The 22,661-nt window shown below is 39.8% G+C and overlaps 1 protein-coding gene across 1 annotated transcript in view; it reads left to right on the plus strand.

Annotated features, from left to right (window-relative positions):
- The first annotated feature begins 120 nt into the window (after positions 1-120).
- The window catches only part of NTF3 (neurotrophin 3), a 54,727-nt gene continuing 32,186 nt past the window's right edge, over positions 121-22,661 (plus strand). Inside the window, exon 1 of the mRNA XM_009871396.1 lies at positions 121-241. Within this exon, the coding sequence (XP_009869698.1) occupies positions 224-241 (18 nt within the window). The 5' untranslated portion in view covers positions 121-223. The remainder of the gene's footprint in view (positions 242-22,661) is intronic.

Below are 22,661 nucleotides of genomic sequence, written 5' to 3' on the forward strand. Positions count from 1 at the left end.
GCATGGCAATAAAGGGGTTAATCTGCAGAGCACAGAGCCATCTGGCTGAGCTGGTTTGTTATAATCGAGCAGATTATGTTCACGGGACTCAGAGTTTAAGGCTCCTCTCCCATAGAGCAACTCTGCACAACCCAAGCAGACCAACTTTGGGACTTTGAATGAACATATTTACATCCACCTTTCTCTTCATGTCGACTTTTCTGGAAACATTCACACGGATGCCATGGTTACTCCTACCACGGTAAGGGAAATTTGACGTTTTCTAATAGGGTCCTAAGAGGGCGGGGAGGGGAGGGGGGGAGAGGGATCCTTTAAAGAAGTATAATGGGGAGGAGGGGGGGGGTCTCGTAAGCAGTAGATCTGTCCCAAATGTTGCCTTTCCCATTGTGCCTCCTCCTTCCCCCACCCCTACTTGTCCTACAGTTTGCTTCAGCCCTGAGGTTCCTCTCTTCTCCTGTTCTGCACGCTGTTTTTCAGGTCCATGGCCAGAAAACAGCAGAGGAGAAATGTGAGGTGCTAAAGGAATCTGATTTAAGAACTATAAGCAAAGGAGACTCTTGGTTTTATTTTGAGAGGGAAACCAGCAACTTCAGATATAACAAAAGGAGTTGCAAATCTTGAGCGTGGATTGCGAGAACCAGCCTCGGCATACGTAGCATGCTTGCCCTCAGGGAAAGTTAGAGTCCATGACAAGCAAAGTCAAAATTTCCAATTTCTAGACCTCTCCTGTCTTCTTGGCTTTTGCATGCCAGACACTGGAAACCTTATTCATGACCTTTGAATCAATCCCCATTCTCCTCAAACCCAAACACTAAATTCTCTGGGAGGAACTGGAGATCAAAGGATTCCCTCCACATCTGTGTCTAGGTGAAAAAGATACACTCAACTCTGTGCTAGGATGGCAGGAAAACTATTCTTACGCTGCAATTTCCAGCGTTTGGTAAGTGCCTTCTAGGAATGCAGCACACAACTAATCAACACAGACATACATATAGAGAGCAAAATAGAAAGCTGTTTCTCATCTAAACAGCTGAAATGCAGCTTAAAGCGTCAGTTACTGGCGAGTCCTTATGGAGACACTGAACTGCTATTAGCCAAGAGGGGGAAAAGTCCTTGAATGGTTTAAATAGTTTTCTGATCAGTTCTTAATCCTTCATTAAAATAAACGGGAAAGCTCTGTGTTGGTCCTATCTCTTGAACTATAAATATGCAGTATCCGGAGAGATGGATATTTTGGATTGAATAGAGCTGCTATGAGCACATTCTCTGGTTCCTATGTTGCAAAACCAGTTATTTAGAGATGACTCTCTGTGTGTGTGGGGGGGGTTGCTTCCTCTTCCCCCCTCCCCTTTTTTAAATAGACAGGGATGTGTGCTCTATGGTCCAGTCAATTGTTATGAGCTACAAGCTTTCAGAAAGCACTCTTTGCTCTTAGGCTTATATGATTTGTTACTTGAGGAGTGCAAATGGTATGTAAAGTTTGCCTTTACGTTATGCCCTCAGGAAAATATCCAGACAAATAGGAGGGGCATTTTCAGGCAAAGAAATACCTGATCTGTGCAAGTCTGTAAGTGGAGGAGTGGTTCAAGAAACACCTATAAATAAGATGTAAGAAAAACGAAAATGTAATAGTATCGAGAAGAAAAACTCACTTTATGGCAAGGCAGACAAAAGCAGCAGAGAATGGAAGACAATTCAGCATGGTTCCAGCTGCTAGTAGTAAAAAGATTGGTCTTAGACACATGTGTCAGTACCAGGAGCTCTGTGTGTAAGTATGGTGGGGGCAGGAAAACTAGATGTGATTGCAGGTGGTGGACCTACTATATGGGGAGAAAAAGATGTACGTCCAGGAGGGGAATGCTTTGTGTAGACAAGTGCTATATACTGAAGTATGAAATATACGTAAGTTTAGGATTTTTAAGTGGATTTTTTTTTCCTGACAAAGAAGAACTAAATGGTACATAGAAAGACAGGACGTAAGGAGTTTGGAGGGAAAGTGTATATACTGAACATAAACTGCTATGTACTGAGTGCCGTATATTGGTGTAATAAGCGCAGGTGAGCCATGCAAAGGTGGTCAACTTAAAAGGGGAACTGCTGCAGGCCAGCTGGAGAAAGAGGATCTTTGTGGGTGGGAAAAAGTTTAGGAGCTCAGAAAGGGAAGTAACACTTGAGAGGAATTGGAAAAGGTGCAGACTGGAGGCTGGGTAAGGATATGAAAGGGACATAGAAGGATGCTCGTAACTGCAAGGGGGGGGTAGGATATGGAGTGGGAGTGAAGGGAGAAAGGTGAAAGCACAGGGTACAAAGGATGTTTGGAGGAGGAAGAAAAATGTGAACGATTGTCTATTTGGAGAAAGGTATGGGAAACAATCGGCTACATGACGCTTGTGGGTGGCGTCTAAAGGAGACACCTTTCTCTCTGTCAAGAAATAGATACGAGGATGTATTTGCGAGGAAGGTATTACAGCATGAAAGGAAAGGCTTGCGTGGGGATGGAAACACTTGCGTGGGGATGGAAACACATGCTGAGAAGAGAAATGCAGGGGAAAAATTGAGCTGGATGGAGACAGAGTGTGGTGATAGGAAAAGGGTATAGGCACCCATAAAGGTATGTGAGGGGCTAGCTGCTCAGAGAAATTTCAGAGGAGGATGAAAGCCTGTTGGGGTGTGCTGTCTGTTTACATGGCTGGAAACAACTGGGGAAAAAGCACACAAAGGTACTCTGAGGGAATGCCAAATAGTGGAAATCATGGGGGCAGGGCAAACTGTCACAGAAATATAAAGATGTGACAGGTCTTAAGAAACACGAGACTGGGGAAAAACACAGGAGGCCAGAGGATGATATTACGAGACAGTTTTCTGTAAAGATGCCTAGGCAAAAGGTGATTTGGAGGTGCTATAGGGCAAGGGAGCACAGGATGAGAGGAAATTTGGTTTTGTATTGCTTTGTAGGCAAACAGAGAAAGTAATGCAAAGGTGCAGGAGTAGATGCCAGTAGAAACCGAGGATGCCTCTTTATTGTGTGTTTGCAATAACAGAGGGAAAGAACAGGCAATATGTTACAGGGGAAGCAGCTGAGGAAACTAATGGAAAGTAAGGAATAATGTGAGAAGAAGAACACATGCACAAACAAAAAAGAGTGATTTTCTGTTAAGAGAGATGCAACAAATGTGCTTATATTTCTGTGGTAGGTACTGGCAAAGAGGAGCAGCAAGAGGGAATGCAACAAATGTGCTCTCAGAGAAATGACTAAAGATATAAAGAGGTAGGAGGAGAAGGAATGGGAGGGATAAGTACCTGGAGGGCCATATAAGCCACATGGCTGTACTAAGGTAAAAAGCAAAGTGTGAAGTGTGAGGGGAGGTGAGTAGAGTTAGGAGTTGTAGGGCATGAAGTGGAAGCGAATGGGAATGACAGTTCATGTTACAAGAGGTGAGAAGCTTAGCGTAGGTTGACACACGATGGTGTGTGCGCGAGGGAGATGCCTGCCAGTTTGTGCCTGCTTGTAAGTGCTGTTGAAGGGAAGGTGAAAGGAGTGAAAAGTTGTGTCTGATAAGAGGGATTTGTGCATACAGTATGCTCTGAGTAAGCGAGGGAAGTACAGGTAAGGATTGCAGACCTGGGTGTTGGGCCTGTGAGAAGGAAAACAGCTTATGAGGGAGGGAAGAGTGATGAGGAGTGAGAAAAAGTTCATGACGGCTTAAGCCATCTGTAGTTATCTGCCTCTTAGTTTAAGAGAGGCTGTCTGGGTGTGCAAGGGGCCGTACATGCAGGCATAGAAACATGAGAGCGTGGTGGGAGTTAAGTGCAAGGGGAGAGCAAGTAGGAAGCACAGGTGAGTGCATATAGACAGTGACAATAAGTGCAGGGATATATGAGTTGCTGGATTTGTGCTCAGCTAAGGGACAGATGTGTTCAATGAGCATTGTGTTTACGTGACTGGCAGAGTTGTAAAGGGAGGCATGTGATGAGAATGATCCAGCAGCAGGAAGAAGCTGAAATCCTTGAGGGACACGTAAGAGTCCTGGGTTTCTGTAAGTGATGTATGTCTGTGTGGCAGTTAGAAACATACACCTAGGAAGCTGTGCTGATGTCTAAGATGGCTATCAGAGGCTGATTGGAGTATCACATGTCCACTCCGTTTGTGGCACAACTCTCTGTGTCGAAATAAGTTATGTAAGACACACAACAGAGATGAGTTTCGTGAGTGCTAAAAAGCAATGTTGGCATCGAGAAGGAGGGTAGGGAAAATAACTGAGAAAATGGTTTGGTGCGTGGGTAGCAATAGGATCCAACGTGTGCTAGATGTGCTTGCCTTCTGCATGACATGCACAGCAGGCAGACTCTCCTTTAGAGATTTTGCAGGCTTTTTCTAAAGAACTACTGAATAATCCTCAGAAAATCCAAGGATATCTAGCTAAAAATACTTACACCATTTTCATCTGGAGGCACTTTATTTTCATGCCTTAAAACTTCGGTATACTATACTGGCAAAAAGTGGCAGATAAATTTCTCTAGGAGCAGCAAACAGGGCTACTAGGTAGTTAACAGGGCTGTCGGATAAATAGCCATTGTATTGAAGTACACACAGGGAGTACAGATGTCAGTCAAAAAAACCAAGAAAGTATTAGCTTTCTCCATGGCTTGAAGCAACACTGGACTAATGTGCAGCTGGTTGAAGGCTGAAAACATAGGACACATCTTGGGTGTGAGAGAGAAACACTAAGAACATCTTTCCCTTCAAAACAACTGCATATACTGACAACATCTGTTCTTCAAATCTGTTCTGCAAGCATCTTTAAATTGCTTAGGGCTTTGGTGTCTTCATAAGCACTGTCTTATATTGGGTAGGAAAATGCTCATTTCCATCCACAGCAGTTCAGAAGATTGTGAGTAATCCCGTGAGACTTACACTGGGAGAAGACAGTCCCATCACACTGAATGACTGGACCTGAAGCCTCTGGGCTTATGTAGCATCAGCCACATGAAAGTTCATAGATACTTTTTGGTTTCTTCCTGCCAAAAAAAATAAGTAGCCTGTGAAATACTTAGCTAAGAGGCAAGTCAGTGCTTGTGCAATCATGCGCTGTACTGGGAACCCATTGCCCTACTTTACACACTGTTTCCCCACTGTGGAGTCCAGTTCAAGCTGTCCAGCTGTTTAATTTTTCCTGGGGGTTCTTGGGCTGTTTGCAGGCAGCTGAAAGCCCCTTTCTCCTCTGGTGGCGGTGAACTTCCCACCATGACAGGTTGCAGGCAGTGGGGACAGAGAAGTGGTTGTCCATGAGGGGGAGATGCGTGACCACAGTCAGCAGTTCTGGCCCCTGGGATTTTTCTGGGCTGAAACCACAGACCTCAGTCTCCTCAGCCCACAGCCACCAGCACTACTCAGGAGAAAGCCCTGGTCGCCGACTGCTTCGCTTACTTCCCTGTCTAACCCACTGAGAAAATAAAAAGCAAGCAGTGGCATCCACCTGCCAGCTGGCCTGGAAAAAAAGTCCTATCGGATTTATGGGTACAATTACTGTAGGATTGTTGCAGGAAGGGGATCAAAGCATAAACGACTAAGCTGCGTTTGAGTGTAAAGAACAGGAGGTGTCTGTGCCTGCCTGGACTCCTTTGTAACTATGACCCAGCCAGAGAAATGCATTTGTAAGGACTGGAACATTTGAGTGTCCTGGCAGTTGTTTGCTGATGCAGGGCCATGTGTGTATCTCCTGGTGGTGACTAGGAAAGGACAGTGGAAAGAAGCTGTGTATGGTAGGGATGACAGAGGTGGATGGCAGCTGTTTCTGTGTGGGAGACAGCCATCCCTGTTTGCACATCTGTTGGTGGAGGACATAGAAATAAGTTGCTTTCTGAGGGGACAGATGGGATGTGCGTGTGAAGAGAGAAGTGGTAAGGGTGGATGTGGAGTAGCTTCAAGGTTATGAAATGAGTGCTAAAGGGAATATACAGAGCTACGTTCCTGATTGTATCGTGAGCTTAAGTCCACAGAAAGCCTGAAGGAAGATTATTTAGAGAAAAACACACCCAAGTATCCAGTTCAGTTAAGACTCTCCTTCTCTTCTTCACATGGTATAAGCATCTTTCTGTGTGAGCAAGCTAAGCAAGGTGGCCCTTTCCTTCAGGGTATCAAGAACTTAGATCAGAACAAAATCATATAGTCCTCCCTCTCTTATCTTCCTTTGCCTCTCTCTCTTCACCTCTTCACACACATGCAGAAGGGTCTTTCTCAATTCAGCTTCTAAGTTTGTGTTTGAAATTTCCCTTTGCAGAAATGTGGGATAAAGACATGTGTGAATGAGGACACTGGTGTGTTGGGGAAGGCTGTGTGTCTGTGCATGTTGAAACAAAGTTCCTTGGTAGCCTTCTGGAGCTCAGAGAAGTAAGGTGTTGGTTGCATTTCAAAGCACATGGAAAGGAGAGCAGGTAATTCCATGTTCCCATCAGGCAGTACCAGGAAACCAACTTGCGCAACTCATTGCCACTCTGCCCGTACTTCAGAAGGAGTCATCATCTGCCTAGCCATGTAAATATACAGATTCCATACAACAAGCTCCATTTGTGTTTCTATTACAAACCTCTGCCATCGGTAATGAAAACATTCTTGGAAGCTTGCATCCTACAGGGTAAGATTTGCAGCACTCCTCCACCACTGTCTGCACATCTGCTGCTCATTTTGTCCATGATGGTTCCACAACAATAATTGTGCTGCCTCTCAGTTGCTCTTTCACACCTTTCAGCAAGAAATTCCCTTATTTTGGGTTTGTCTCTGTTACAGATTTTACATGTTTTGTCTTACATTAGTTCAGTTAGCGTGTGAGAAAGAGTTAATCTTGTTAAATCAGAAATATATATTTCTAGGTTATACTCTACAGAAGTTCAGCCACATTTGCAAGAAGTCTAAATTGATGTAATCAGAAGTAAACAGCAGTTAACTGGAAAGTTACGGAAGGAAGAGGTGTATTGTACTCTACATGAATGTTTAAAGGCTTGTCTACGCTCAGAAGTGAGTACAAGTTTTGAGTGTGACATTTAAATCCAACAGCTGCTTCTGAATAGCTCTGCGGTTAGACAAATTCTAAGATAGCGCTCTCTCCTGTGGCTTCTGCCTCAGCCAGGAGGTGGACAAGTACACTCACAAGACGAAAGCAGCTTTTGTCCCCTTGAGAGATAGGATTTGGACAGTATTTGGATTCTGCTCCAAACCAAGATCACATGTTATGGCTCTTAGCTATCAAACACAGGCCTCATAAGTCTGATGAAGGCATTTAACCAGTTTTCCCAGTACGCTCTATTTGAGGTAAACACATAGTACTGCTAGATGCTGTGCTCTGCAATGAGCTTTGCTTCTGAAATATTAAATGTAATGATAAAACTGATGCCTTAGGAGAATAAAATAAATAACATACAGTCAGCTGAGTCAAAAAAAAATGTTCCTTAGATGCAAAGGCTACAGCAGAAATATTTAAGAAATGCTGCAGAAGAATGTAGAAACGTGTCTGTGTGTGTCCTCTCTCTACCATTCACACACTTTCCTACTCATTCCTAGCATGTAAGCAGTATGCACAAAAACAAACTGCAAGGTAACAGAAAAAAATAAATTCCAGTGACACCATCTTAGAAAAAAGAGAAACTTTCTCTTAGAAAAAGAGAAACTTTACCCTTCTCTGGATTAGGTAACAAAACCATGGTCATTGAGAGGGACGTCATTTCATGTGCTGGGGGTCTTTCCTGGATTTGCACATTCAAAATTTAGAAAAAAATTATTCAGTTCATTGTTTTCAGCTCCTGTGATAAGTACAAAGCTACTTCCTCCATTAAATTATCAAACAATTTGCACAGTCTTATTTACACAGAAAGTCTCTGGACCAACATTTCCATTGGATGATGCAGACAACCCCATAACATCTTCCTGAAAGGACAGGTTTTCTTTGCTCTTTATTGATATTTCCATGTTCTCCCACTTAGAACCCACATCTTAAACAACCTTCCTTTCTTATTACTGCTTATCAAATATACTTCTCAAATACTTTACATCCTTTGCTTAATTCCATTCTTTGTCTTACAGAATGCATGTGACTTTTAAAAGAACTTCTATTTTTTTTAATTATGCTTTTTTCAGTTTTCGTCCACATCACTTTGGCACTAGAATGTCCAGGAATAAAGGTGACATTTCAAAACCAGTAGACCTCTTTTATCTCTTTGTCTGCCTTCTGTAATTCTAGTGACTTTTTGCACCCTCTAGTTCTCTCTTTCTTTCTCTCTCTACTGTAAAAGAACTTCTGTGTAATAAATTCAGTGCTAATTTACTGTTTAAAATATGGCTAGCTAATTTTCAATATTACAGATTTCCAACTTCCTCCCTGACGTTTAATATAGGTGGTTTGAATTGATTTTTCCCTAGGCCTATTATCTTAGGCTTTTCCCTTCCGAGTCTCTTCTTTTCTGATCATTTTTCTAACCACCTTCTGTCCTATATAGCAAATTTTTTTTCCTATTCTTTGCATTCTTTCTATTCTTTTGCAGTTCATTCCTCCTCTACTGTTTTATTTTTTTCTCAGTTTTACCCTTTAATGCTTCCAGACTGCTCAATGACACTTTTTTCAACTCAAAAAATTGCTGAGTCACCAGACACTGCCTCAGCCTCAATAGCCATCCTTTACCAGCATCCTGTTTTATGGCTTGCATCCAGTTCTCAGGCCAGGTTTGTTTTGCAGAGTGGATCAGAGACACATATAAGCTGAATGCATATATGTGCGGGGATGCATGCGTGTGTGGAAGGGGACAGATCAATACGTGACTGAAGACATTCAAGGTCAGGCTCTGAGCAAGATGGGTCTCTGAGTAACCTGACCTGGCTGAAGATGTCCCTGCTCACTATAAGGGGGTTGGACTAGATGACATCTAGAGGTCCCTTCCAGCGCAATGCATCCTATGATTCTATGGATCTGTGACTGCACTGCAAGAACACTGCATCTTAATTCTTCACCCTCCTCTTTCTGTCCTTTCTCACCCTGTCCTTGCCCTCCCTTTGAGCCATATAAGACTGACATATAATAACTCCTTGTTGCACTGACCAATTCATTGCTCCTCTTGGAATTTTTCTACAAACTTACGCCCATTTTCCTGTCAGTCAGTCATCCTGTCATCACATCAGAGTGCTGAGTGACTCCTTTTCCACCTCAGCTCTGCCACTCACGTAAGCAGTGTCAGTTCATGGGCTGGGGTCCCTCATGGTGCTCCCACCTCATCCTTCCTGACCACCATGGACCCCACTTGCTTCACCTCTGCTTTCAGTTCCTTCTTAAGAATTGATTTTTTTTGAAACACAGGGAAAACACTTGATGTAGACTGGAAAAAGTGAAATTCCCTCAAGACCGGACAAAAATAAAATTGTTTTTCAAAAAATAAGGAAAATAATTTTTCATCTGATGAGCAATGTATGTTATTAAAATATCTTTTCACAGATAGTACTTAGCAGTTTTTTAAGATATATAGAAAGTTGAAAACAGCTGTAGTTAAAAACTCTTTGGCAATAATACCAACAAGGGCTACCAAATTTTTTAACCTAATGACCATAAGGCCCAGAATGCAAGATTTTCAAAAAGAGAGATGACATTTTCAGAAGTGAATAGAAGTTTTGGCATCAATAGTAACAGAAGTACAATTAATCCAATACTATAGGGATATGAAAGTCCTACAGACTAGGACTTTTAAATATTCTCAGCCTTGTAAATAGGAATATGAATACTTGTATTTTACAAGTGTATGTGCTAAAGAAGAATCATGCTCTCTGCTCGGGCGTGTACAGTGAGTGCCACCATCTGCCAAACACATCCCTCAGTTCTTTTGTCTGAGACCTGCACATAAAACAGTCTACATGGTTGGCTTTGCACACCAGTGCTTGACACCATACCCTGCCCCTGGTTTATTTATTAGCATAGGTGACACCAGAATGAATGTGTACTGGTGGTAAAGAGTGCTTGGTATAGTCTGACTGCTTCTGTTAGAGGGTGTGATTTACAATAGGCAGTTTTACAGAGTATATCTCTTTCTGAGAGATGTGGCAAACATCTCAGCATATTGGAACACCTTTAGGAAGTATTGTCTTGATATGTCTTTCCTCCTGAGGGTGCTCTATATGCACTTAGAAAAAATACTGAATCAATTTGTTAATACTATTCATTATTCAAAAAACTATTAATGAAGCAACCTGGACAGAGATTATTTTTTTCTGCTGAGAGGTTGTGTTTTCTATATTCAGATTGCCTTTATAAGTTTGAAACACTCTTGTGTTGGAAGTGTACTAATTACAGGCTCTAAGAAAAGTGAAACAGTTTAAATACTATTACAAGATGAGTTTGGGATCGTGTGGGTTTTTTTTAACAAAACAAAATAAAAACAAACAAAAGCTTCATGGAGCTAAATCTTGCCCTGGGAAGGTAAAGCTGCTTTTCATATCTGCTAGGATAGGGAGTGGTCTCCCTTGGAAGAGTTTGCATTTTGGGGAAACAGATATGTTTTTAAATTTCAGTGAAATATCTCGTGTTTTTCTCAATTCTTTTTGTCTTCTGTCTACTAGAAAATCTTCCTGCTCATTTTGCTTTTTCTTATAGTTTCATCTCATTCCTCTAACATAAAAGCTGACGACTTTTGAGTGTTAACTGTCCTTTGAACGACTATTAAGCAAATCTGATTGTTTAGGTTGTTCCGTGGTGAGTTCATTTGTTTACCTTAACCTTTCTCTGTGTCTCTGGTTCAGATTGTGCCTTTAGTAACTCAGCCTCTGATGACAAGTTTGACAAAAGCAGCTCCACTGAAATCAATGCATTTATTTCTGATTTACACAGAAGCAGGATGGGCAAACATGAAAATCCACCTGACTACCAGCTAAATTCTAACCTCAATTGCACCTAGTTTTATTTTTCCATTAGTTAATTTCTAGTGATACTGTTTTATTATGGTATTCTTTGAGGAAGAAGTGAAAATAAAGGGTATCACTGTTGAAAGTAATAGAAATATTTTAATAAATAATCTGTTATTGGAGAACAGCTCTTTTTTCAAAAAAAAGAATTAGCAGCATCTCCTAAAGATACCTGAAGTATGTGTGTAGCCTGGCAGCAACTTAGAGAGAGATCCAGAAAGTAAGTTTATACAAACTGTCATGCAGCACCTTGTTCAAGGAGAGTCTCCTGATCCTCTGATCACTTAGCAAAATGGCACTAGGGTTGCTAACCTTGTTTCTGCTTCGGTGGTACTGCAGTGTTCTCCAGAAACAAGTTGCTCAAAGATGCTCTCTAGTTTGGTGTTAAGACATCCCCGTGTGTGAGGAGGCTCAGGTAGAGAGGAAAATACAGCACTTTATGATCCAGAACCTGCAGTGCCTGCAGGGTGAGCACAGGTTGGGTCATGCAGAAGACAGCCACTTGCTCTGCCACGTCCCTGCAAACATGCCGAGGCTCCTCTCAGATATTCAGACTGTTTGATGGGGACATATAAATGAAAACACAGACTTCTTCCAGTTCTCTAAGGACAACTCGCTTGTTTAGGATGACTAGAATCAGAAATCTTCTTGGTCCTCTCATGGAACTGTGCCGAATTACTGGCAGGAAGAAGGTATGGACAGCTTCTTGCGATTTAAGATGTTCAGCTGTGTGCAGATACAGGTAACACAGTCTTCCTTCAGCCAGGTCCATAAATTTGATAATTTTAATTTTTATCCATAAATATCCCTGGAGATTTATTTATTCTAATTTCTTTCTGAATTTTCTCCAGATTAACTCATATTTTTCAGTAATACATGGAAACTTATAAAGTAGCATCCAAAATGATTTCCTGGTTACCTGGCAGACATCCATTGATGCATTTCATCTTGTTTTTTTCTGTCTTTTCCCATCCATCCACTTCTATCATTCTCCTGTTGAATTTTCTTGAATAGTCAGTTGTTTGCTCTAGAGATTACTAGCTTAACAGACGCCTAAGTCTCACTCCACTTACATGGATAACTTAATGGACCGCTAAGGAATAAGTTCATCTTGAGGCAGTGAAAATTTAGACCAGAGACAAGACCCGAGAACTCAACTGAGAAACTATTGCAAACAATCAGGGAAATGATAGTGGTTGTTTTTGTACAAAAAGTTTTCTTTACTGTAGAAAGATTTCCAAGTCCGAACTAGCAGAATTTCATCTGAAATTATGCTCCGACCTGTCTACTGCTAGGTATCATCAAATGTTATCCAGTCACAAGTCTGATATCACTCTTGTTTATTTGCCTGCTTGCTTGTTTTGTTTACTCTTTTTGCAAATATGCGCTGATGATTCCAGATCTTTCAGTTTTTCCATCCATGAATTTCATCCAGATGAGGTATCTCAGGCAAAACCTGAAAAATGAAACCCAGCATTTTACCACCAATCTAAGGCAAATGATCATAGGTGCCATCACCAGCCTTCCACTGGAACGCAGTCCAAAGTAAAGGACTTCAAAAGAATCTCAAAGATCCTTCTAAAAACCATGAAATATTTTAGTGATTTTGTTTTTTACTTCCTTTTTCTTACTGAAAAGGAACAGATGGGAGCAGAAGTAAACTCTGCCATCTGGAAAGACCGAAATACTAGTATGAAAAGGACCAGGTGTCAAGTTTGTTCAGCACCAGTCTATCTTTGCCAATTATCAACATCAAAACTTAGTCTCAAGGGCTAAATTACACTAAAGATAAATGACTTTAGAAAGCCATTTTTTTCCAGTAAATTTCTGTTGCCTAATTGTTCAACTATCTTTAAAACTACAGAGTTATTCATAAAGCCACAAAAGAAATTAATTTGAAGTATTTCCTCTTATATCACAGGAAATTCTCTGTGTTTTCTACAATACATTTAAATCACAGTCTAGATTCCAGTTAAAGTCCATTATCTGTGTCATAATCCTTTAATATTGCATTAATTAGAATTTATTTATGGGTAACTTTGACCTTTCTGTTATAGCAATTTGAAATGGAAAATAGCACCTGTAAATCTTCTTTGAGTGTGAAACCAAAAGACTAAAATCAATCACAGCTCTCTTCAGTCTCTGGATGGCATCTGATTCAGTGATATTTCTGCTTCAGATATTGGAAATTATCTGTGTATTTGTAATATGTATGTTATATATATATCTATGTATGTACACGTATATATGTACATATTTGCACGTATATATGTGCATAGAAGAAGACCAAAGATGTCCTGTTCCTTGTCTGAGCAGATTTTCCATTTATATTTTTACATGTCAGTTATATGAATTCCAAACATCTGTAGTTTTAGTCTTATGACGACATAAGCAGAAGTTTTTACTCTCAACTTTCCACTGAACTACATTGAGAAAATATACCTACTGCATACTAATGAGATTGGCATTATATACCCCAACAAAACATCAATAAACTACCTGCATCAGCCTTAGTCCAGATCTTAGCCCAGATCCTACACTCCTTGGAGGTAAGCACATTGCATCTCTGCCTCACATTTTCCACTTTTGTGTACCCAGATCTCTTAAAAATCCCAAAACATAGTAACCCTTAACTTAAATTTAAGGACAACCTTGGAATAAAACACAATCACGTAACACTATAACATTCCTTGATGTTTTCCCATCATTTTAAGTTTCATTTTAACTTGGGCACAAGAGCAAAATCTGTAAGTCAGACAGTTTTCTTTCAGATTTAAGGTAATGTTCCAGGAAATATATATAAACTTTATTCAATTGTTCCAAGCAAAACTGTTTTTTCAAACATGCAGAATGCATATACACTGGGGTTCATGGCAATTACCCTTATCCTTGGTTTGTCATCTTTTGCAGAACAATTTTGGTTCTTAGTTGCAAAACAATTCAAAAGCTGGAGATGCATAAATTGGTACTTTTTTCCATGCATAATTCAATCCTTTATGCTTCTTTTACAAGTTGGCTCTGATTGCCTTTTGTGAATTTTTGCTTTTAGTCCTCAATTTTCTCCTATGTCTGCATGTTTCTCTGGGTTTGTGGTGTGGTAACCCAGTCAGCTGTGGCCTTCTCTCTCTTTCCCTCCAAAACATACAATTTGTTTTGATTCTGCTGTGTAACCTAGCAACTTTTTGTATACCTTTTTTTTCATAAACATATATCAGGAATCTGTAATATACTTTTTCTCAGTTTGATGCCTTTCAGACCCATCACCACTGAGCAGACAAGGTCCACAAGCTCCTCCAAAATTGCCTATTTGATTGAAAAAATCTTGAATTTGTTGTGTAAAAAAATTTCTGCCCATTTTTTTTTCTCCTTATATTATGGTGATACCTTTCAAAATTTATTTACAACAGTTGGGTAAATTTCTTGCTCTTCCTTTCTTAATGACATGGTATGAAGCAAATCTAAGACCTCTGACCAAGCCCCAAAGACACAAAAAACTTAATTACTGTTGCTCATTTTATATTTCAACAGCATTTCTTATCTCTATGAGAAGATAAACTCTATGAGAAGATAACTTCAGGAAAGGTTAAGCTCTTTGAGGGCCTTTGGCATCTCTGTTTTCTCATAATTTTCCTTCTGCTCCTGATACTCTACATACTCTTCTTTTTCTCATTCTTCTTCTGCAAGAACCTGTGCTTTGTTGATGGTTAGACAGAACTCAGATAGAAAAAAGAAATTAAAGGAAAAAGTATATCTCCACCTCTCTCTCAGAAAAATGGTGATGCGATGAGAGGTAGTGGCATGAAGTTGCTCCAGGAAGGGTTTAGGCTGAATATTAGGAGGAACTCCTTCTCTGAAAGGGTTGTCAGGCACAGGAACAGATTCCTCAGGGAAATGCTGAGCCACTATCCCTGGAGGTGTTTAAAAGACAAGTAGATGCTTAGGCACATGGTTTAGCTGCTGACTTTTAGGACTAAATTGATGGCTGGACTCAATGATCTTAAAGGCCTTTTCCAACCCAAACTATTCCATGATTTTATGAAAGACAGAAATTGAAATTATCTCTTAACGGTTAAAATCAGGAGGTTTAAAAATTGTTTAGAGGCATAGAAAAAAATGGCAGTTTTAGACTTCCAAACTACATCTCCAGAAGTGCGCCACATAAGCCTACAGTCATGATTCACCACCACAGTTTGATCTGAGAGTAGTTAACAAACCTGTTGTTGGAGATGTTATCCTTATAGGCCTCAGCCCAGAAGGAAGAACAATGTCTGTGAATAAATCAGCTACAACAGGACATTCTACATAGAGAATTACTGTGTAATTTTGAGTTTAGGAAAACAAAATGTGTGGAGTTTGTTAAGAAAATCTAAAAGAAGTATCTCATTTGATGCAAATCACATGGAGTGAAATTTTTACTGATAGCATTTAAGGTTTAATGGTGAAAATAAGAAAAATCATGAATACTGGATGGAGAACATAAATTGTAGAGAAAGCATGTTTTGCAAAAGCACAATGAGAATTTTATCAGCCAGTTCTATTTCTAGTACTGCTGACTGCACCTGGCTACCAAGTCTTAACCCTTAATGCATAGTTTTCAGTCTGTATTAATCCACAAAATAATTTGGAAGACATAGGGGAACCCACACCACATGATTGCCATACAGTGTGATGGTATCGCTGCCAATAGTATCTTTTTTGTGGAGGAGAGTCAATGCGTTTCTCAGTCAGATTCATAAATGCATCTCCTGCGAATGTCATCCGTGCTATTTTCTTTGGTGATGAAGGGCAGAAAACACAGGGTCCCCTGTTGCTCTTGCAATGAAGAGTGCTGTAGATGATACTGGCATCATCCATATCACCATCATGTTATCTCACTATATTTAAAACATGTGGCGACAGTCTAGTGGTGAAAACAGCAATGATTGGTCTAAATTTTGTTTCCGTCACTGTTAGCACTGCTACAGTCACTTCTCCTCTCCCTTGTTTAAGGGGTCTTTTGTACTTTTCAAGAAAATCAGCTTCTTTCTGAAATATTTAACTCTTGAGAATTGCTGGTACTATTTCACTCTAAAGCCAACCCAAATATCTGCCAATTTCGACCCTTAAACATTGCTTTCAGTTAAAATTGAAACAGTTAACAATAAGGTTACTTTAATTCTTCTTTTCCCTTTTTTCTTCTTCTTTCTTCTTTTTTTTGAAAGAGAGAAAGGCTGTGAACATTGTTGTGAGATTCGTGCTGCATATCAACAGCACATTGATGAGACATCATAATTTGTATCAGCAATCCTGAAAGTAAAGTTCTAAGAATGAATGTAAAATATGCTCTTCACAATTCCTCTCCAACTGAATGTGTGTTCCCAATTATGATTCTTTCTTCAACTCATTTATAATTGCCTTTACTTCCCAGCAGAAACAAATTTTAAAGAGAGTACTTCTTGCACTTGTAATGGTGATTACAATTACGGGGTTTTTTACACATGTAGTTCCTTTTGGTACCCCCATCTTTTCTTCTCAACTGTTTCAACATTTAATATATATCTCTAATTTCATATCTCCTCTAAGAATGCAAGCAGGTGAAACATTTTATGCATGTACATAACTCCTCATCTAGAAAGAAAAGAGCCCTGTTAGGTTTTAAATTCAGTGTCCCACCTCAGCATATATTAGAGAAGTGGTATTTGCCGTTAAGAAAGCAAGCTGCAAAGTTAGACTCTGTCTTGCTGATAAAAAAAAAACAAAACCACTCTTTGCAAAATGATTATAACTAATCACAGGAAAAGACACCTCTCAGGAGCATAGGCTTGATACTTCCAGCTGTCCTGAATTAAATTATATTTAAATCTGTATGCTGAATACATGACCTTGATGTTATTCAACAGCTTTCAAAACAGAGGACATGTAGAACTTCATCAGATGACGATTTAACTGTTTTGTTTACTTGCCTTCGCATTTCATGAAAGGCTTTTAGTAACTCTGACCCTTGCTATCGTTCATACAAATTTAGGATAATGGTTATGTCTTCACTACAGAAAGAAAATAATTTATCAAGACCATGTCAGATATTCTTCCGACTTACTCTTGGAACTGTCTAATTCCCATAGAGTCAAAGTTCTTATTCATGGAAAAAAAAAAAAGAAAAAAAACCACAAAAGGAACCTCACTTTATTGTAAAGTCTAAAGCGTGGATTTAAACAAGCTATGAATTTACCAGCATGTCCATGTGCACGTGATCTGATTCTAGTATAAGAGTGTCTGGTTTTGAGTTTAACATAAATCATTTCCCAAGTAATGACTAAACCAAAACAAGTTGTTTGTTGGCGGTTACATGAATGAAGCCTGGTTTCCTACGAACTTGTGTCCTGTGCCTGTACTCCTTCCCTGAGCTTTGCTCCCTTACATTCTGCAATACCTCAGCTTCCTCCTACTCTTCTGCCCTCGCCTCCCTGGCCTGCAAGCACCTACGCAGCGTTTTATCTTTTTTCCATCGTCTCTGACTACTAGCTTGGCAGGAGTCAGTTTGTGCTTTAGCTGGTCGAGAGCGCTGCCTGTGCCAATGTGCAGCCAAAAAGCCAGCAAGCTTGCAACACTTTTCTCTTTTGAGACAATCACTAACCCGAGTGTCCTTTTCCATCAGCTATCACAAAACTTGTAGGAAATTAGTGTTTTTGAGAATTTTGCACCTCTAGTAGATTTGGTCAAAATAAACTTGCAAACTGGGAGGGATTAGCAGGCAATGTGAGCATACAAAAGTTTTTCCTTAATAAACAATATAAAAAGGCACAGTGGGAGTGCATAGGAGAGTTGCAAGGTAAAGCATACATATATTGCTAAAGAATATTTCTGTTCCACTGCATATTTTTGTGTTTATTTTGTGATCAAAGGTAACTTTTAACAATTATTTAGTAGCAACTCAAAGTCAGTCCAGACCCTCTATGTTGGAAAATTCTGGAAAAGCTGTCAGATCTTAATTCTTTTTTTGTTTTCTGATGGTTATTTGCCCCCAAATAATTTAAAGACAGCTTTATCCTCTGGTTCACAAACAAGATCAACCTATTCTCCTCTTTAATTTTATTTACTGTACATCATAGTACTGGAAGCACTCATTCACAGCCCAAACCAAAAGCTTCAGTGCTGACAGCCCAGTTCATATAGTTGTCTTATTTAGTGCCTTTACAAACCCAACAAATCTAAAGCTTTATAAAGGTGCTGGATATTGTTCTGAGTCTGGTACTGGAAGAGAAATGTACTTGTTTGACCTCTCAATCAGCACAGCTGTTTCAGAGGGACCAGGAGTCCCTGAGAGTTCATAATCATTCTATTGGAGAAAACTGGGAGCAAAGTTTTCAGGCTCTTTCCCACACAACAAGTATGAACTTGCACTAGCACACAGCTTTAAGTTGATAGATTCCTTTGGGGCCTTTTGGAGCCTCTCTCAAATGATGACCCTGCTCACCATTCCTGCATGACCACAGAAGGGTGTGCATCTGAAAAATGCAGCTCTTCTCACTGGGCATGGATATGCATTTTTTGCCAGTTTTATGCGTCCCAAAGAAAAGGTGAGACCTGAGAGGTGGAATGTTGTATTATATTATAGTGTGAGATCCTGCCATAGGGCTTTGTCTGTCAAACAAATGCCAGCTAAGTTTCCCATTTAAGTGGGTGAGTGTCTTTAAGTCATGGTCTGAAAACACCAATTGATAGGCAGTTAGTGTTCACCACAGAAGCAGCCCTGGATTCCTTAAAAAGAATTGGATCATTTTAGAATCATAGAATAGTTTCAGCTGGAAGAGACCTTGAAGATCATTGAGTCCAGCTTTTGTCCCAGCCCTATTAACCTCCTAAACTATGTCCTCCAATGTAACATCTAGTCATCTCTTAAACACTTCCACGGACAGTGACTCAACCACCTCCCCGGGCAGCCTGTTCCAATGGCTGACAACCCTTTCAGTAAAGAAATTCTTCCTAATATCTAACCTGAACCTCCCCTGGCACAATTTAAATCCATTTCCCCTCATCCTATCACTCTCCACTAGGGATAATAGACCAACCCCTGCCTCTCTAAAACCTCCCTTCAGGTAGCTGTAGAGAGCCATGAGGTCTCCCCTCAATCTCAATCTCAGTATCAATCTCTTGTTCACGTGTTTTTAAACCCCTAAATTCTACTAGTATCAGCTCCTTGGGAGACTTATTTTCATATTGAACAAATATTTTGGCGTGGCCATTTGTCAGACAGTGGTCTACCGATGTCATATACATCTGCCAATGTCATATCCACACAAATGCATTGCATTCAAAGCAGCTTGAATAACTGCTTTAAGAAAGATTGAATGAGCTGTAATTAGTAACACATTGCTAGAACCCAGGTACTGCATGTACTAATACTTCCATTGGCTCTTATTAATAACATACTGCTAAAATCTAGCACAGCATTCTGTCATTCATTCATTCATTCATTCATTCAATTCTTGTTTCTTTTATTCCTTGGGATATGTTGATTTCTCTTCTTTATACTTTTCATTAATTTGTTGGATATTCAGCTTTTGGAGTATAAGCTGATTCGTTCACCTGAAAAGAAAATTTTTGAATGATTTCACTTGGAACAGACTTCATCTTTCATGTATCAGTGGCAAAGCTCTCTTTGGCTTCCACCTCTAAAGCTCTATAAATTTAATTTTTGTGGACTCATTGATATGATCTTTCTTGGGCTTTAGATACAAAAATGCTATTCATATTATCTGTGTACTTTTGGGTTATAGGTCATGCATCTACTTAAAGTAAAAAAAAAACACATAAATTAACAAGTACAGTCTGATAGGACAGAAACATTTTTTGTTGAACAGAAAAAAACAGCATCAAAACTGTTTTGTCAGTGTCCAGTAACCCTTTTCGTCTCTTTTTCCATGATCATTCCTTCAAGTTCCTTCACTTTTAAAGAATTTTGGACTTTGAATGCAGAGTAGTTATTGCAAATTCATGAAAATAAGTATCTGCATGGGGTCTTCTTGAAAGTAGAGTGTCTGCTGAAGAGGATGAGACATTTCATACCCATTCCATAATAAGTGATGCATCTAGCAGCATAGCCTGATGTTTAAGCACTACATATGTGCAGTCAAAGCAAGGGATAGGGTGAGCAGCGCCATCACTTCAGAGACGCCACAAAAGAGAAGTGTATTAGAGCTGTTGCCTTTCTCCAAAAGGAGAGCATAGACACATCGCTAGAGATGCAGAGTCTTTGCTGGAAGGAAACCAAGGAAGAGGAAAGGGAGGGTGAAGGCCTGACAGAACACGCTCCAGTTTGTCTTGCTGTGACTGACCAAGTGCTTACAACAAACAGTCCAGGAATGAGTTTCAGCTCAAAAAAAGCAGTCATTTAGTGGAGGTCATTTGTCATGCCTGCCCAAACAGTGAATACACTAGAGTGGGGGCGAGAGTGTTGTAATCCACTTAAAACTAGTTCTCAGAAGGCTGAAGCTCACCCCTTACAGAGAGCAGTGATGGACACTTCCACTACATGGATCATACTTATGTTCTATTATTCCAAGAGCTTAATCTAAGATCGACCTCCTTACTAGTCTTCTAACAGAGTGAGTTTCAAAGAGAAAGTACAAGGGAAATCCATTTAATATATTCCTTTTGTGAGTATATTCATTCAGTTCTCCACACCTTAATATTCCACATTGATCCAGTGATACCCGAGCCATGTGTGGTGGTGCCAGCAGTCTCCAAATTTGTGCAATTGCTCATGAAACATGGCTTGCTTTACATAGTTTGGCAGTTCAATGTAGGTAGTCTGCCAAAACAAGACGGGAGCCTTATCAGAAGGAGACAGGAAATTCTCAAGCAAATATGGGAGTTGACTTTTGAGTTTGGGGTGTTGACAGCCACAGATCCCTCTGTCTGGCAATTATCAATTCTACCCCTTATAGCTGCAGAACAAATCCAAATGTCTTAAGATTTTGTCTGGGCAGGAGATGTATTCAGGACTTGGTTCTCCAGAGTTCTGGTTCTGACTCTGGTCCAAAAGTGCAAGAGTCACAGTCCTGTGGTCCAGAAATCTCAGAGCAGCATCTGTTGATCATGGAAGATTTCCACCCAATATGGTAAAAATTTCAAAGCATATCTGACAAGATTGTGACATTGTCAAATCAGAATGTAAGAAGTTCAACACTAGACTACATGTAATCAAGATCCAAAACACTGCCTAGGAAGTATTAGAGGTGCTGCTGCAGGTCAGTGGGCTGTTTTCCTTCTCATGTATCTGTGGGGTTTTTTCTGTCTCTTTCTCATCCATGCATCATTTGACTCTGCCAGATAACTAAGTTAACAGTGATCAACTCTAGTTATAAGGATACTTGTGTCTTTGTGTTAGTATCTTGTCTGATTACTTCAGGGCCAGACAATACATTCAGACACTGCAAGGAGTATTATCAGACACAAGGTGAATGACAGTTTTTCTTGAAGTGGAAAACTTACTCAATTTCTCGATAAATTATTCTTTCCCTATCAGCAGTTTGTTATTTCCACAGACTTGGCTCATAAATATTGGATGTCTGCCTAGATGGGAAATTGCATTTCCATTTTCAACACCTGCTATGTGCTAGACTTCTCTGAGAGGTCTAGCTAGTTTTCTGCAAGGATGGGATACTTACAGCTAATATTGTTAACTGACAATTGTTAAAAAGTAGTTAATGTTCATATAAGTTTTATGTTTCCTGCAAGATTACCTCAATTTGCCATTAATTCTGAGGTCTGTTTGGGATTCTTACCTGACTTTCATTGTTCTTACAATGTAACCACATAACTATATATCATACAGATATAAAAGATTCTACACTCTTCCTTATAAAAACATGATTTTCTTGGCTGCTATCTTCCTCCACACCCAGTCTTTCATAGTGTGTTTGTGGCTGTTAAGCAAAATGCAATTGTTTGCATTTCGTGGCACTGTATGTATAGAGGCTGCAGAGAATTCAGCAGATCTACTGAAGTGTTATGTAAACAGAGGACATTTTTGATAATTGTAATTATACACGGTTGCACACAATTATACATGGAAGCTCTGAAACCATCGTCACATATTTTGTTTACCAGATCTCAATAACTATTTTAGTAAGACAGATTCTCTGTCAGGCTGGTAAACCTGGATTTCTGCCCATACACAGTGTGGATACAAAATCAGTATCATATCTTGGGCATTTCTCACATAATGATGCATAAATAGGCAAATTCTGAACTATAACCCCCCCAGACTTGACAGAGAACACTGAAGTACTGTGTCCCCTTAGTGGTGTGCACCATAGACATATCCTTCCCTGCCTCCTACTTACCTTTACCCTAAGTCTTAGAACTGCAAGGGCAAGACAGGGGCATTCCTTCGTAGTCTCAGTAGCCTCAGTTCAATAAAGAGATACACACAGGCATGTGTTATGTCATTAACATGACATATCAGCACATACCTTGTAGCCTAATGCAACTGAAGATGCTGTTTCCGTTTTCTGTGATTTAGAAGGTCTAGCAAATTTAAACTGACTATTTTGGTTGTTAGAGATTTTTTAGGATCTGTTATCTTTTACTTCACAGTGAAGACAATGAATTCAGAACTAGACATTTATGCATAACTTGAAACAACATAGACATTTATGCATAACTTGAAACAACATATCACAGTATCTCTGTGCAATTTGTGGCGTCTATTTATCATAAATTTGCAAACACATTTTCATATGAG

The sequence above is a fragment of the Apaloderma vittatum genome, unplaced genomic scaffold (assembly GCF_000703405.1).
Source record: "Apaloderma vittatum isolate BGI_N311 unplaced genomic scaffold, ASM70340v1 scaffold16006, whole genome shotgun sequence".
NCBI lineage: Eukaryota > Metazoa > Chordata > Aves > Trogoniformes > Trogonidae > Apaloderma > Apaloderma vittatum.